Raw genomic sequence first — 17914 nt, 5'->3', positions numbered from 1 at the left:
TTCCCTTGCCTTTTTTTAAAATTTTCATCTCACTAGTGGTATGGGGTCGCACAGAGTCGGACACGACTGAAGCGACTTAGCAGCAGCAGCAGTGGTATGGTTCAGAGAGCTTTCCATATTGGTACATAAAGCACTTCCTCATTCTTCTTTATAGCCACAAAGTACTTGTTTTATGGACACAACATAACTTAAGACTCCTATTAATGGAATTTTTGTTGTTTCCAATCTTGCATAAAAGGCCCACCCTTTTGCCTTCAGTGATGCAATGAATAACATTAAAAACATTTTACCCAGCTGTAAGTATTTTGTTGGATACATTGTCAAAGTGGTATACATATTTGTAAGTTTGACCAATAAGGCAGAATTGCCCTAAGGAGTAAGTTGTACCAGTTTCTACTCCTGTGCTGCTGCTGCTGCTAAGTCACTTCAGTCATGTCCGACTCTGTGCGACCCCATAGACAGCAGCCAACCAGGCTCCCCCATCCTGGGATTCTCCAGGCAAGAATCTTGGAGTGGGTTGCCATTTCCTTCTCCAATGCATGCATAAATGCTAAGTCACTTCACTCGTGTCCAACTTGTGCGACTCCATGGACTGCAGCCATGCAGAAATGCAAAAAAAAGCAAAATAGCTGTGATAAGAAGAGAAGTGAAAAGCAAAGGAGAAAAGGAAAGATATAAGCATCTGAATGCAGAGTTCCAAAGAATAGCAAGAAGTGATAAGAAAGCCTTCCTTAGCGATCAGTGCAAAGAAATAGAGGAAAACAACAGAATGGGAAAGACTAGAGATCTCTTCAAGAAAATTATAGAGATACCAAGGGAACATTTCATGCAAAGATGGGCTCAATAAAGGACAGAAATGATATGGACCTAACAGAAGCAGAAGATACTAAGAAGAGGTGGCAAGAATACACAGAAGAACTGTGCAAAAAAGATCTTCATGACCCAGATAATCACAATGGTGTGATCACTCACCTAGAGCCAGACATCCTGGAATGTGAAGTCAAGTGGGCCTTAGAAGGCATCACTATGAACAAAGCTAGTGGAGGTGATGGAATTGCAGTTGAGCTATTTCCAATCCCGAAAGATGATGCTGTGAAATTGCTGTATTCAATATGCCAGCAAATTTGGAAAACTCAGCAGTGGCCACAGGACTGGAAAAGGTCAGTTTTCATTCCAATCCCAAAGAAAGGCAATGCCAAAGAATGCTCAAACTACCGCACAATTGCACTCATCTCACATGCTAGTAAAGTAAATGCTCAAAATTCTCCAAGCCAGACTTCAGCAATATATGAACCATGAACTTCCTGATGTTCAAGCTGGTTTTAGAAAAGGCAGAGGAACCGGAGATCAAATTGCCAACATCTGCTGGATCATGGAAAAAGCAAGAGAGTTCCAGAAAAACATCTTATTTCTGCTTTATTGACTATGTCAAAGCCTTTGAATGTGTGGATCACAATAAACTGTGTAAAATACTTACAGAGATGGGAATACCAGACCACCTGACTTGCCTCTTGAGAAACCTATGTGCAGTTCAAGAAGCAACAGTTAGAACTGGACATGGAACAACAGACTGCTTCCATGTAGGAAAAGGAGTACATCAAGGTTGTATACTGTCACCCTGCTTATTTAACTTCTATGCAGAGTACATCATGAGAAACGCTGGTCTGGAAGAAGCACAAGCTGGAATCCAGATTGCCGGGAGAAATATCAATAACCTCAGATATGCAGATGACACCACCCTTATGGCAGAAAGTGAAGAGAAACTAAAGAGCCTCTTGATGAAAGTGAAAGAGGAGAGTGAAAAAGTTGGCTTAAAGCTCAACATTCAGAAACGAAGATCATGGCATCTGGTCTCATCACTTCATGGGAAATAGATGAGAAAACAGTGGAAACAGTGTCAGACTTTATTTTTGGGGGCTCCAAAATCACTGCAGATGGTGATTGCAGCCACGAAATTAAAAGACGCTTACTCCTTGGAAGGAAAGTTATGACCAACCTAGATAGCATATTCAAAAGCAGAGACATTCCTTTGCCAACAAAGGTCCATTTAGTCAAGGCTATGGTTTTTCCAGTGGTCGTGTATGGTATGTATGGATGTGAGAGTTGGACTGTGAAGAAGGCTGAGCACCGAAGAATTGATGCTTTTGAAGTGTGGTGTTGGAGAAGACTCTTGCGAGTCCCTTGGACTGCAGGGAGATCCAACCAGTCCATTCTAAGGGAGATCAGCCCTGGGTGTTCTTTGGAAGAAATGATGCTAAAGCTGAAACTCCAGTACTTTGGCCACCTCATGCGAAGAGTTGACTCATTGGAAAAGACTTTGATGCTGGGAGGGATTGGGGGCAGGAGGAGAAGGGGACGAAAGAGGATGAGATGGCTGGATGGCATCACTGACTCGATGGACGTTAGTTTGAGTGAACTCTGGGAGTTGGTGATGGACAGGGAGGCCTGGTGTGCTGCGATTCATGGGGTCGCAAAGAGTCAGATGTGACTGAGGGACTGAACTAAACTGAATTGATATATATGCTTGGGAATTTTCTGGTTTTTGTATTCAGTTCCATTGATCTTCCTATGCATTGCCAGTGTTTTCCTTTAAAAAAAAGTTTTTTAAAATTAAGGTTTTCTATTGTGTTTTGCTTTATGCCAGGGTTAAACTCTCTTTACCCTCTTTTATCAGGTTCTTTTCTTTATATTCTTATTTATTTTTCTGTATAAACTTCAGCATTATAATTTTAACATTTGTGACAAATTTTTTTTCCAAACAATTCCAATTTTTGCTAACTTATGTCATTAAATATGACATTAAATTATGTTAAAAACAGTAGCACTCCCATTTAAAAAATTGTTTAAGCTAGATATATTTTGGAACACTTCAATACTCTGATATGTATTTTTCCCCAACACCACCAAGTAATTCTCCAGTTCTCAGCAAACACCGTGTTCCCTACAAACTGAACTCAGTTCTAATGCTGTCCACCTGGAGATGGGGTCAGATCCACAGATGAGGGACTTAGTCTCACAGACTGCTCCATTTCACATATCAGTGGAAAATCCGTAGATGGTTCCTGTGCTTCTCACTAACTGGTTATAAATCAGAGGTTCCCATGGATTCCCCATTTTGATTAATTTAAATGGCTCATGAAACTTCAAAAATAATTTTACATATGTTTAGTGGTTGGTTATAAAGGATACAGATGAATAGCCAGATGAAGAGGTGCCTAGGGCAGGGCACAGTCTAGGAGAGCCCTGAGCACAGCAGCTTTTGTCCCCATAGACTATGGATGCATTCATGAGCAGGGCGCTTGTCGAGTCTTCCTGTTCAAGAGATTTTATAGAGCTTAATCAGCAGCCTCCCTCTTCCCTGAGATCAATGGGTGGAGCTGAAAGTTGCAACTTTCTGTTACTTGGTCTTCCTGGTGACCAATCCCGACCTCAGACTGTATAGGGATTAGCCTAGATGTTGTTAAGTTAGATGCCTGCCCCCCCGCCCCCCACACATGATGCTTGAAGATGGGCAGATGAGCCTCTGTCACAGTAAGTGGGGTTCTCTAATGCCCTGGGCCCTGAGCCAGGAAGTCTGCGCCTCTGAGCCCTCTGAGAGCTGTTCTTAGTTTGCCGTGCCTTGTGACTTTCTGGGATGTGCGCTCTTTTGTCTGCAGAGCTAGATGTTTTGGGTGTTTGTCTCTCAGGTTCAAACTCAAACCTTAACCCTCCAGGGAAAAGCTCTGGGTTTTGAGTTTTCTCCAGGTTGTTGTTCCTCTTCCTGAGAGTCGGGTTTATGGTGAGATTGTGTCTCAACCTCTCCTACCAGCCTAGATATCTTTTTCTTGTTAACCTGATTTGCTCAGATACTTTGGGGTTTTTTTCCCAGAGGAAATTGTTCCATATATAGCTGTCGATTAAGTTTCTGTGCAAGGTGAATCCAGGATCTTCCTATGTCACCATTTGAATCAGAACCCTGTGTTTATCATCTTGCAAAAATATATTTTCTGATTTTATCTTGAGTACATACTGCTGTGCCACTTTTTCTAATATATATGCATGATTTTTACATACATCTTTTAAAAAAATTTCAGGCAAGGCTTTCCTGGAACTTGTGCTGCAGCACGAGGGAGTGAACTCAAGAAACTGGGTACCCTTGCTTGCTCTCCAAGGAGAGCAGGCTGGTTTCTCACATGAAGTGAAGATGGGGGCGGCTTGTGGTTGGGCAGAAGGAGTGGCCCAGCTGGCCTGCCTACCTCATGGTGTTGCTGTGTACAGGGATCATGCATAGTACCCTGCTTTTGCCCCAGGTACCTCAGAAGTGGCTGTTGGTTTGTGGCCTTTTTGTGACATGACATATTTTGTAATATTATTCATAATTACCCTGACTGCCATGCATTTGGTTGTTGTTAGTCCCTTAAAGTTTCTTTGTATTCTATTGCTCAAGGAGACCTTTGTCCAGGTGCAGGCACTCATCCAATAAAAGGTCTCAGGTTCAAGGTCCCAGCCTATCTGAGGTGTTTATGCATCTTTTTTAGAGTTAAGCATTTTTAGCAATTCATCTATACAATTAATTTTTCTTTGAAATTTTCTAGAAAAGCGGTCTGGACTTCAGTCAGCATTTTGCCAAATATAGTGAAAGCTACTAAACAACTGCTATTTGAACAAGTTTCCTGGATTAAGTGTTCTCCATTTCTTCTCTGAAAATATTCATTGATGCCAGTAGAATGCTCAAAACTCAAATGTGGCCTTTCTATTCACTTCAACTGTGACCAGCTGAACTTATGTTTTCTAAAACATATTTCTTTTTCATGGAAAGAAATCAAAATATTCTTTTTAAGGGGTGTTCTTATTTTTTCAATTTACATGATATCAATTTACTTATATAATTATAAAAACTAGTGGCACCTGCCATAAACAAATTCCATCTATACTGCATAACAATTGTTATTTAGAACAATTAAGGAATAATTTTACAGATTTACTCCTAAAATCTAATTGCATGTTTTTCCTCTCTTTCTCTTTAGCCTGTACAGTAACCCAGGTGGGATGCCTCCTTATGCTTCTCAGGGTTTCCCATTTCTTCCTCCGTATCCCCCACAAGAAGCTAACAGGACTATGAGCTCTTTATCTGTTGCTGACACTGTTTCTTCTTCAACAACAAGTTATACGACCACCAAACCTGCTGCTCCTTCATTTGGTGTCCTTTCAAATCTGCCATTGCCTGTTCCCACAACAGACACTTCAACACCGGTTGGTATCTTCAGATATCTGTATTTTATACCCTTGAAATACTCAGTCAGCAAACATCATATTCCTCCTTGTGCCAACCACTATGGCACAAAAGATAAAAAAAATTAATCACATTTTCAACTTAAGGAATAATGTCAAAGAGGGAACCATCAAATAAATAACTGTAAGTAGAAATGTTAGTCTAAAGTTACTATGAAGACACAGTTGAGGGAATAGTCAGTGCTCCCAGGGACCGATGTAGAGCTAGAAAGATAACCTTTATATAAGATGAGATTCTTTTTTTTATACCACTTTACCCTTGGTGCCTCAAAGCATGCCTGATACATACAGTAGGTGCTCATTTAAAATAAGAGGCAGATGAATGAATGAACTCACGCTTGAGGCCACATTTTGATAGATGGTAATGAATTTGCCAGGATAAGGTGTTGTCATGTAAGGTAATTCTAAGAGGCAACAGCTCTGACAAAGATGTGGAAGCATAAACCAGATGGCACATTTGTGAAGCCGCCTGTTACAGAACCCTCAGGTTTCATACAGAACGCAGGCAAAGACACAAGAAGGATTATGTAGGAGAAGCACGTATCAGCTTATGGAAGGTCTGCCCTAGGGTACTAAGAACATTTAAACCAGTGTCTCATTGATTTAAAAAACTGTGTTCTTTAATTAACTGCTGCCACAAGAGACATTACTGAGGGAGAAACCATGCATTAAACATATTAAGGGGATTTAAAGGCCTTTATTTTTAACCCTTAGTAAAAGAGAACTTTTCATGGGTCCTTGGTTCTAAAATGTGACCCATATATTCAGACAATATATACTCTATTCCTTATCTTCCCTACTGTCTTATAGAAGTTATGTAGGTAACTTGAGACTTTTTGCCAAGTTAGTAATTTTTCTAAACGTAGTGCCTTTTGCTTGAGACAGACATACTTATATACGTCAATGAAACATGCATATAATTCTCCACATTTGTCACAGATATCTCACAATTGGAGATTTATTTTATAACCACAGGTAGTCACATGATTCTTCCTCATCAAACCAAAAAAAAAAAGAGCCAGCAACCCTATATATATAAAGATACACTGAGAAAGATGGAGTGAAAAAAGAATGGGAGGGTAAGGACAGTGTGGCGTGCCAAGAGGATGTGTAATAATGAAAATAGTTATTGGATGCAGTACATTAAAAGTTACTTTTATAACCAGATAGGAATAGTCAAAAAGATGGCTAAAACTTAGCACTATTTCAATCTCTCTTTAGATAAGCCAAAATGGTTTTGGTTACAAGATGCCCGATATTCCTGATACATTTCCAGAACTCTCAGAACTAAGGTAAGAAAACTTGGACAGTAACATTGGTGTTTGTCTATTTAATTCGTAAATGCACGTATCATTTTCATGTCTTCACTGTTCCTATATCTTAGTGGGAAGTGGAAAGTTTTATGAATCTGTTGTGTGTCTTGCAGTTCATATTTACTGACTTTCTAGTCTGTATCCAGGAATTTCTCTAGATGCTGGGAATGCTATAATAGTTACCAGGATAACGATGTCCTTTCTCTTGTGTGGCTTACCTTCCTGTGAAAACTATTTCTGAATACATTAAAGTTCTCATAAAGTAATAGAAAAGTGTTTTTACAAAGACATATTTTATTCAGATTTATGGCAGAAAAGTTGAATATTCAAGGTTAAGGTATCATTTTTCATGAGACACTGTTTCCCTAAGAGGCTCCATGAAAAAAATGTTTTGTGGCCAACTCAGGCTTGTGAAGTTGCATTCTTTATACCACTGTTGAAGGTTTACAGTAGCTGTGAGGCTGTTATCAATGAGGCTACTGAATGCTATTTAAAATGTTTGTAGTTGTTCTTGTCTTTAGTATATATTCCATGGATATACAGCCAAATACTCATGAGAAATCCTATAGTTAAAAAAAGTTTAACTTTGTTTGACCCAGTGTTTTGCAGTCATTTTACAAAATAGTGACTTATTATTTTGTGCTAATAATGTTAATCAATGAAGTTTACAAATACTACATACATGTTATAAAGCAGTTGCATGCAGTGTTATGCTTGCAGCCACCCCAGAAAATAGGTATTATTATTGTTGCCATGTTATAAAGGATTCTCTTTCCTTTCTTCATTTTTCAAGAAAATTATTATGAAAATGTCAATACGAAAAGGTGAACCTCTTTGCTAACCTTCCTTCAGCTTTTTTCAGGAAGTATGGGTATAGGTCAGAATTAAACTCATAAAACTTTTAAAAATATTTGAAGTGTTTCAGTCCATTACTATCTTTTTTTCTTTGTGTTTTTTTTTTTTTTTTTTTTTTTTTTAAACAGTTCCATCTTTAGTCAGTAGGGAACTTTGGCAAAACAAAGATGCCATGGGTTCATCATGAACAGTATTTTTCCCTGACCTAAAGTCAACCATTTTTCTGAAGGGAACTTATTCTTTTTCAAAATAATAATTCCAATAAGATAACAATATCAATAACAGTATTGAAAGCAGAACAAGTTTTTATTTCTTTTGGTTTTTTACAATTCATTTGTCTTTAGAATGTATTTCATCAGAGATGTACAGCCAAATACTATTTTTTAAAGGCTTTTTAATGAAACTGTTTTTGGATGACAATATAACTTAGGAAAATAAACAGGTTCATTTATTTCCTCTTGCTTTGAATTTCAGATACTTTTTTTTCCTTGTTTAATTTTATTTTTTAATTATATAATGCTTTTGTGTGCATCTCTAGTCAAAACTGAAAGACACTCAAAAGCTTTAGCTTGCTCCATACCCCATCCTTCCAATTCCCTCTTACACTCTGGATATTGATTTTTGTTTTGGGATTACCCTTCCACCATTGTTTTGTAAAAACATTTTTATGAATACATGTACATAAACACACACCTATATCATTTATTGTGGCAGCCACATGCCTATTAGCTAAATTATCTTGATACTGTGTTTAGACTACTTTTTGTTCCATTGTGTTTGGTGTTTTATTTGCTTTTAAGGTTACAGTTTGCCGCCTTCTGTGTATATATAAAAATACACGTCAAAGATTATGTAGAACTCTGTCAGCTGAATAAAGCTGGAAAACTGGATATTTATTGTCATGGAGAAAAACTAGATAACTCATATTCATTACCGTCTTTTCTTCTATTGTGTTTCTAGTGTGTCACAGCTTACAGATATGAATGAGCAAGAGGATGTATTGCTAGAGCAGTTTGTGACTTTGCCTCAACTAAAACAAATTATTACTGACAAGGATGACTTAGTAAAAAGTATTGAGGAACTAGCAAGTATGTCTTTCTTTACTTTTTAAATTTCCCAAGAAAAATGTGATCTTTATCTAGAAATAAGCTAGAATTTATCTTACAGGAAAGAATCTCCTTTTGGAACCCAGCTTGGAAGCCAAAAGGCAAACTGTTTTAGATAAGGTACGAGTTAGTTATCATTTTTAAGAAGTCCATATAATTTTAAAGTAGAATGAAACAGCATTTTAATTTTCTCTTTTAGTATGAATTACTTACGCAAATGAAATCAGCTTTTGAAAAGAAGATGCAAAGGCAGCATGAACTTAGTGAGGTAAGATTGTTGAGCTGTTTTCTTTTACCATAAGAATTTTTATTCTTTTCTTTTTTTTTGACAATTAACAAAAACATGTTTATTTTTGTCTTCAACGAACAAACTGTTCTTTTCCCAATATAATCTGGATTAACTTACAAGAATGGGCATTTACAATGCATTGTCAAAGCATTTTCCTTTAATGGTAAACTTCACAGAATACAAACATTAAAAGGCTAAAAAAATTTTTTGTTGTTGTCATTATAAGATAAAACAAAATCTAGCATAAGTCAAGGAAATCATTCATATTTCAGGTCCTTGTCCTCCAGGAACCAGCATTGGTATATTATTTCCATTTAGCAAAACTTGATCTAATTTAGTAATTCTTCTTCCTTCTAGTATGATTTCAAATTCAGTGACATCTTCCAGTACCATATTGACAAAGTCACCAAATCCCAGAAATATGCTAACAGTCTCATCACTCTTCATCTCAGTATGAATTCTTCATCCTATCCACTTGTCCACAAGCTCTAGAGGAAGCAGCTACAATGGGTTAGTGGTAGAGTCAGCTGCCATGGCTAATCCGAAAGTGGACTAGAAGTTTTACTCTTAATATGCATGAGCCACATTCTTAAATGTATTATTATCAGAAAGCATTTATTAGGCATTCGAGTTTATAAGGCATGATAAACAGCCTTGAGTTATCCAGATGAACAGCTCTCAGTTTTATGAGCCATTATCAGTCATTTGTGCTCATGCAAGAGCATTTGGTTCCAAAACAGAAAAATATAAAAAGCCCCATAAATAACTGTTCTGGGAGAGTTATTATAAAGCCAATTTAACTCTTCTAATAAAAGTTAAAAAGAAAAAATTTAATTTTAGACTCACTGGCAAGCCTGTATACAGCTATCTTAAACAAGAAGTTGGCAAATTAGAAAATATAACACATGGAAAGTATAAAGTATAATTCACCACAAATAATAACTTTATACTAGAAATCCAGTTAATGTGAAAAATGAAAGCTTTTTATAAAATTAACCCTTGGAAATCATTTTAAAAATTAAGTAGGACATAATCTTCATATATATCAACAACCCACATCATAACTAACGATATTCTGTTTCCTTTAAAATCAGGAATTCTAGGAAGTGAAGCCAATGTAGTAAAACATAAACTAGAAATAAAACAACAGCAAAAAAAAAAAATGGTAAAGAGAATATAAATTTATATAAGATTTCATATAATATGATCGTTCTTTTTAACTTTTTATTTTGTATTGGGGTATAGCCGATTAACAATGTTGTGATAGTTTCAGGTGAACAGCAAAGGGACTCAGCTGTACGTACACATATATCCATTCTCCCCGAAAACTCCTCTCCCATCCATGCTGCCGTGTAACATTGAGCAGAGTTTTCCATGTGCTATACAGCAGATCCTTGTTGGTTAGCCATTTTAAATACAGCAGTGTATACATGTTGATCTCAAACTTCCTACCTATTGCTTTCCCTCATCCTTCCTGCCTAGTAACTAAGTTCATTCTCTATGTCTTCTGTACTGTCTCCTTGCTTTCTTTCCCATGTGGTCTTCCTCCATTTGTACTAAAGTCTTTGGGACATTCTGGCCTATCTCAGTTTTTGCAAAGGAAGATTTATCTTTGTTTATTGATGTATCTTTGGTTGTTATGTTCCTGGTTGGCTATTAAAAGGCATATAGTACTCTAGACCTTTGTCCTGGAGTATAATTTCATTGCCTTAAGGAGCACTGGAATCAGAGGGTAATATGAGAGATTTTTAAGATTACTTGATCCAACCAGTTGCTGACACCGTGCAATTGTTACATCTTTTGCATTGCACTAAGCTCATTGCATATGTTGCCCATCATTCCACACAAAAACTTATGAGGGTAGGTATTGTTACTATTTTTCCATTTTACAGATGAGGAAACTGAGGCACGTGGATATTAAATAACATCCCTGAGGTCATACAAATGGAAAGTGTCAGAGTCAGGAATCGCACGTAAGGAGTCCTACCCTCTCTTAGCCAGAAGATCTTTTGGAGGCACTTTAGAACTTACTAGATGAAGAGGCTTTTCCCAATAATCAGTATCATTCCTTAGACAAACTTAATAAATTAATTCCTTAATTTAATAAAGAATACTAGAAACCAAAAGCAAACATCACAGTTAATGACTCAACATTTCCAGGATCATTTTAATGTTAGGTGTGAGACAGTGATGCCCCAATATCACTGCTATTTAACTTCTACCCCATTTTCCTTCCCACTAAGGAGTTTTTCAGAGCATTAGAAATTAATGATTTTCTTTCTCAATTTTCTTTTTCAGAGCTGTAGTGCAAGTGCTCTACAGGCAAGATTAAAAGTAGCTGCACATGAAGCTGAGGAAGAATCTGATAATATTGCAGAAGATTTCTTGGAGGGAAAAACGGATATAGATGATTTTCTCAGTAGCTTCATGGAAAAGAGAACAGTATGTAATATTCTTCGGTTGAGGACAAGTGACAGCGTAATATCAAATTACTTATGTATATTCATGAGAAAAAAAAAAATCTTAGCACATTACTGAGCTGAAGTTTTGAGTGCCATGAGAGGAAACTGAAGAGCCTCTGAGAATGATAGCAGCTTGCTACTATCACTTTAAACCTGCTTGTTGGGAGCACACAAGCATGTAAATCACATAACAGTTCTGTTTCAGAAATGATAGCTGAAGTCTTCTCTAGTCTTAATAGTCAAATACTATTTTTTAAAGTCTTTAATGAAGCTTTTTTGGATGAGAGTATAACTTAGGGGGAAAAAACAGGTTCATTTATTTCCATTTGCTTTGAACTTTAGAGAATTTTTTTCCTTAATTTTATTTTCTAATTATATAATGCTTTTGTGTAGATCTCGAGTCTAAGTCTTAATAGTTGTGATATACTCCTGAATAACCTGTTTCATAAGCTATTTAAAATTTAGGAGAATAACTTTAAAAGATTTTTTTTGTTTGTTTATTGTCCACACTGGATGGCTTGTGGGATCTTCATTCCGCAGTCAGGGATTGAACCCAGGCCACTGCCATGAAAATGCCAAGTCCTTCCCACTAGACCACCAGGGAATTCCCTATGGAGAGTTTTTTTTGTTTTTGTTTTTTGTTTGTTTTAATATTACTTGAGAACATTCTGGGCATAGTTTCTGTTCCAGTATTTCCATTATATTTAAAGAAAAGATTTTGAAGTCTGCTTAGCAGTATCTTATCCTTTGATAAGTCCTATGTATTTACCTGATTTCTCTGAAACATCACAGTTATTTATAACCGTTATACAATTAAGTGTTACTGTAAAGGAAAGTGGGCCAGATTTTATTATTCCCGTTTTCCACAAGAGAAAACTGAAGTTCAGGGACATTATTGACTATAGCTTTTATGAGGCATTCATTTCTAGTCTTTTTTTTGATACTGTATTATTAACTGTATTTTAAAGTTTTTATTAAGCTTCCAGGGTAACAACAGTAGGATTTATTTTCATATTTTTAAAACACAGATATTTGAAATTATATAATCAGAACTGGGATAAAGGATCAGAGTGTGTTTTACATTCTACAGGATTACAGACAAAAATTATCTTCCAAACAATTTTTTTTTCTTTTTTTTGGATTCTTAAATTCTGTGCCACCTTGAGTTCAGTTCAGTCGCTCAGTCGTGTCCGACACTTTGCGACCCCATGAATCGCAGCACTCCAGGCCTCCCTGTCCATCACCAACTCCCGGAGTTCACTCAGACTCACGTGCATTGAGTCAGTGATGCCATCCAGCCATCTCATCCTCTTTCGTCCCCTTCTCCTCCTGCCCCGAATCCCTCCCAGCATCAGAGTCTTTTCCAATGAGTCAACCCTTCGCATGAGGTGGCCAAAGTACTGGAGTTTCAGCTTCAGCATCATTCCCTCCAAAGAAATCCCAGGGCTGATGTCCTTCAGAATGGACTTGTTGGCTCTCCTTGCAGTCCAAGGGACTCTCAAGAGTCTTCTCCAACGCCGCAGTTCAAAAGCATCAATTCTTCGGTGCTCAGCTTTCTTCACAGTCCAACTCTCACATCCATACATGACCACTGGAAAAACCATAGCTTTGACTAGATGGACCTTTGTTGGCAAAGTAATGTCTCTGCCTTTCAATATGCTATCTAGGTTGGTCATAACTTTCCTTCCACAGAGTAAGCGTCTTTTAATTTCATGGCTGCAGTCACCATCTGCAGTGCCACCTTAGACATCCACAATTTAATGTCAACAAATTAAAAGATTCTTACTTAGAATTCTGTTAAAATGTAGCTAGTTGTAGGAAGATTATTGAAGAAGTGACTGGTATTTAAATAATTTATCTTCTAGATTTGCCACTGTAGAAGAGCCAAGGAAGAGAAACTTCAACAAGTGATAGCAATGCACAGCCAGTTTCATGCTCCACTATAGGTAAATTGTATTCTGAAAGGATTGTGTCTTGAGGTTATTGCATGGCTCTCTTTAATGAAGTGTTCTTACCAGTGCTTGTTCAGCCAGCTTTAAGCATAATACTACCGTTACAGCTACCATGCTATATAACATGTAGAATACTTTGTATTATCTATTAAGCATGATGTTATACACCTAAGCATATGGCCAGTATAAATTGTTTGCATGTTTTCCCAGTATGGTATTTGGTTAAATGAGTTTTGTTTTCAGTATTTGATAGCTACATATGTAGAATTTAAGTTCCTTTCTCTCAGCTGGTGTGGGGCATATACCATAACACTTAAGTTGACTTATTTCTCAGTAGTCTATTTTGTCATTTTTTCCTTTTAAAAATGAACTTCCAATCTGTCTCTTTTCCATCTATTCGGTAAGTTTCTGATCAGTCCTCTGACTTCAGGGTTTCTCCTTTGTGCAGAGCACTGACAAAATGATCCTCCTAAAATACCACTCTGTGATAACATCTCTGCTCTAGGACCTTTAAAGAACCCTGGGGATGATAAATGCCACGTTTCTCTCTCTGGTTTTAAGCCTTCTATAAGCTGGCTGACATTTTAGATCATCCATTCTAATTTTCCGTTTGCCTCTCCTGTGTTCTCTTCTGTCACGTTCTTTTTTCTACCATCATGTCTTTGTTCATGCTCTCATCTGATCTCAAGACATTCTTCCATTTTCCTATCTATCTTGTTTTAGGACTGGATTTGGTTGCAAAGACTAGCCCAAACTCAACAAGTTTAAGTAAAAGCTGGATAATGCAGGAAAACAGCCCAAATGTAGGAAAGCACACGTCAGTCTCCTGGGAGTGAAAGCATGAGGCCACCCGTAACCAAAGCAGCTCTTCTTCCTTAGATGCTGCCACAGGCTGCTTGTTTCCCATTTCTGCTTTCCTCCCCTTTTCTGTCTCTCGCTCTCGTGTGCCTTCTCACTGGCTCTTCAAAGAGCCTTTCTTTGCTGCACTTGCACGTGGTCCAGCCACTGCTGCCCACAGGCCTGATCTGACAGTCCAAGCAGCCGGGGGAGACTGAGCAGGGTCTCACAACAAATCAAGGAAAGAGACTGGCCCCGCATAGATGGTGTCCGTCCTGACCTCACGTTTTACCTGGAGACTGGTGTCATGTGGTCTTCTGTCTGCTTTGCTGGGCTGATGAAGCAGATGTTGAGAAGAGAGCGTGGGAGTTTCCTTTAAAAGGGAGCTGGCTACAGGGAGGGAGGTGACAGGCATTTCTCATCTCCAGCTCAAACTTACCTGCCCCTTTTCTCAGTTTCGCTGCCCTTAACATTAGTAGCAACATTGCATTGTTTTATTTTACAACTCAGATTATTAATCTCTGAGGGTAAGTGTTGATTTTTAATGTAAAGTATACATATCTCAAAGTTGAGAAGTGGGCAGTGAGTTATTCTCTGTTGACACATGCATGCTAGAATCCTTTCCCATCTCTTTTCCCTCATTGTCAGGTTATCTTCTTATGAAATCTTATCATCATAAAGTAAATCTTAGGTTTTTGATTTTCTTTTCTTTTCAGATTTTCCTGAAAACATGAACTTCAAAGAGAGGAATGGGACACAAAACTAAGCACATTTATATTTATGATTTTCAAATTGGCATTTCATCACAATGGCTGAATTCCTAGATGTATTATATAGGTTGTATACAGAACTGGGACTGATTTTGTACAGATTAGAATGATTGCTATGATCTTTGCTTTGAAAATTTTTTCTGCACTATTTGCACTAAAAATGTTTATTTATTGTTGATAAATTCTATCATATTTAAGTTCGACTGCTGTTCCTCTCTTATTATTGATTAAATACCTATGCATGTAATTTTAGCTACTCTCAATATTTTATAAAATTACTTCATTTAAATTTGTATTTTTAATTTGAAACTGCCTCATTTCTTTATCAAGGATAGTTTGCTTAGATTTTTTTTCCTCTCAACCCTTTTTGAAAAATTACTATTTCAACTATAGAAAGATTCTTATTTTTTCTCTTTCTTTCTGGATGATAAAACTTTGAAAAATAATTTGTTTTTAAATATTCACAGTGTCAGGAAACACCAAACCTGCCAATGTGCCGTCTCAAGTAATTTTTAATACACAGAATAAATCAAAAGGATAAACCAGCTGTTTTTATATACGGTCTTATTTTTTAAAGTAAAGATGCATTTAAAAGGCAATACAGGTAAATAAATATTTTACCTAATACAAAAATTGCCTTTCATTTAAACTAGTCTAACATAAACTTTCATGCTAGCTTTTTAAATATAAGTATCTGATGAGTTTGTGGTTAGATGAGGATATTCTGTCTGAATTCTGAAGTTTAAAACAATATTTTGTTAATTAATAGTAAAGAACACAAAAAAGTCAGTGAAATTTTCTGACCTTTACTGTGTTAGCTTTTCTCTTATGAAAGCTTTAATAATAAATAAAACTAATATTTAATTTTTAGGCAGTCTAGTTTTTAATTTGATTTTCACTTTAACCTTGTATATGTTAAACAGTTTGCTTTTATAGTTCATTACAGAATGAACATATTTTATGGATAGCTGTGAAAGCCAATTAATAGAAAATCTTGAACTAGATTTCCAAGGCTTGATAAAGTAGCATCCTAATGCCTATTTTCATTTAAACTTCAGTATGATTGCCATTCCAAATCCTAGCATACAGTACAGGTTTTTTTCTTCATTCTTCTTTCTATACCTATTTCTGGCAACAGTTTAGGAAAAATATTTTCTGAGACTTGAAAAATGCTTAATACTTAGTCTGTGTTTAAGGGAGGACAGGTATTCACATGGACTCTAAAGATATAATTTGAGTAAAGAAATTAATTTTTTTAACCTGTCTTCCTGGTACTATGCTAAGAGCATGCCATTTAATCTTCAAAATGACCCGACAAGGAAGTTATGATTATTATTCCACACATATAGTACATAACTGAGGTAAGTGTTTCAGATTTGTTGCAGTCTTTTGGGTACTGAGAAACCTTTCCTTACTGCACTGGCCACATAAGCTTCAGTCTTCCCAGCAGTCACCACAGTGGAGGACATGATTATCCTAGTCTTTTGGAAGCAATCAGGAAGCTTTCTTAGAAACCAGACAGAGCTCAGAACAAGAGCCCAGCAGACCACAACCATTAATTCATTTGATTCATTAATTTTATTAAGCCCTCTAAGAGTGAGGCACTGTGGAAATACTATCCAATGATGACTCAAACATGGCCTAGGTGTTTATGTACTTATCCACCTTCCTCTCTACCCAGAAAAGTTATTTTCATACATAGTAAATCTCTTCTACATAATCACATAAGTAATTCATCTCAATGTCTTATTTTTTTAAACTTGAACTATTCCAGTTTCATTCTATACCAGTTAACATACCTTGGTTTCTTCTTCTAAAATTAGGTAACCTCCTTACAACCTAGTCATTAAAAAGAGGACTCTAATCATCATTATCTGCTTTTAATAGATCAGATATTAGGTCATAGACATCATCCAGGATGGAAGTTAGTCTACATTTGAATATGTATGAATTTTGGTTTTACAATAAAAACTTAAGTGACTTTTCTATAGTACTAGTATTATTTTTTTCTTAAAATTGGCCATATTGGAGAAGCAGTGCCAGAAGGAGAAAAAGTATCTGTCAAAGCAGAGATTGTGATTTTCCTCTAACACATACTAGAGGACTAGATGGAAATCAGAATAGCAGAGAAAAGCTTAGGCGTTATTAGATTATGCAGAGTTAGGGGTTTGTCATAGGTAGGACTAGAAAGACTGATATCTCAAATAGTTTTCTCAACAGATGTGATACATGCCAGACATAATGCTTCAAAGTTGAAAGATTTTCTAGGAATAATCTATACTAGGAAATTTATATTGGAATAGAGATTATCTGACAGGTAAGTCTGATCATAATTCATATATGTTTAAATTGAAGGATAGCTCAGATTATTTTTAGGGAAAGCAAGTAAGCTAATCTTGTGCCCCTAAAGAATAGAAACCTCACACCAGGGTTTTCCTTGTTTTTATGTTCCTTTACTCTAAAAAAGTTCCTTTGCTGATTGTAGAGTCATGATCAAAATGCTTACCTACTTCATATCATTAAATTTTCCTGAAAATCACTAAATAATAAATCACTTGAGCTCTAAATATTACCAGCGGGGAGGTAATCTGTCTTGAGTCAGTTTTACATTGGTTTAAACCAGTTGCTCTAAAGAAAACTTTCTGATTGATGTTTGATTTAAAATGAGACTTTACTGTTACAGATTTTAATCTAATTGGATTGGCCATGTTCTTTTAAGGCTCCATGCCACACAATAACGTCTTAATATGCAATAAATAGAACCTTAAAAAAGAACACACACAAATTTCAGTGTTAGGTTAACTTCTAGTAAGTAGTCTAAATGAACATATGCTGAAATTATAACGTTTTGTAAAATGGTGGGGACTGGAAAAAAGTTGGTGTCTGATATGAAAGATACCACATTAAAGAACTAAATTTTAACATATCAGATATTTATATTATTTGCTTTTCAAATAAATGCATAGTTCTGTTTGGTATAGTTACTATGTCATTTTTAAAAAATTTGTTATTTATTTTTGTAGATGTATACTGCCAGATGGAAGAAATTAAATTCTCAT

General features: G+C 36.3%; 3 protein-coding genes across 6 annotated transcripts in view; 1 reads left to right on the top strand and 2 right to left on the bottom strand.

Annotated features, from left to right (window-relative positions):
• VPS37A (VPS37A subunit of ESCRT-I) overlaps positions 1-17835 on the top strand; it is a 38146-nt gene extending 20311 nt beyond the window's left edge. Inside the window, exons 5-12 of one of the 3 annotated variants that reach the window (XM_004021731.6) lie at positions 5007-5232; positions 6493-6563; positions 8400-8527; positions 8607-8665; positions 8745-8813; positions 11133-11276; positions 13162-13242; positions 14802-17835. In XM_004021731.6, coding sequence (XP_004021780.1) covers positions 5007-5232; positions 6493-6563; positions 8400-8527; positions 8607-8665; positions 8745-8813; positions 11133-11276; positions 13162-13242 — 778 coding nt within the window. In that variant the 3' untranslated portion in view covers positions 14802-17835. Of the gene's footprint in view, positions 1-5006; positions 5233-6492; positions 6564-8399; positions 8528-8606; positions 8666-8744; positions 8814-11132 lie in introns of all 3 variants that reach the window. The other 2 variants (XM_060407053.1, XM_060407052.1) reach the window with 2 other exon arrangements.
• MTMR7 (myotubularin related protein 7) overlaps positions 1-17914 on the bottom strand; it is a 130910-nt gene that overhangs the window by 9216 nt on the left and 103780 nt on the right. The window lies entirely within an intron of this gene.
• Positions 8974-9397, bottom strand: LOC121818033 (U6 snRNA-associated Sm-like protein LSm5). The gene has a single exon (XM_042241253.2). The coding sequence runs from the start codon at positions 9279-9281 to the stop codon at positions 9096-9098; it is 186 nt and encodes a 61-aa protein (XP_042097187.1). The 5' UTR covers positions 9282-9397; the 3' UTR covers positions 8974-9095.

Source organism: Ovis aries, chromosome 26 (assembly GCF_016772045.2).
Source record: "Ovis aries strain OAR_USU_Benz2616 breed Rambouillet chromosome 26, ARS-UI_Ramb_v3.0, whole genome shotgun sequence".
NCBI classification, from domain to species: domain Eukaryota; kingdom Metazoa; phylum Chordata; class Mammalia; order Artiodactyla; family Bovidae; genus Ovis; species Ovis aries.
This window is presented reverse-complemented; position numbering and strand designations above follow the sequence as displayed.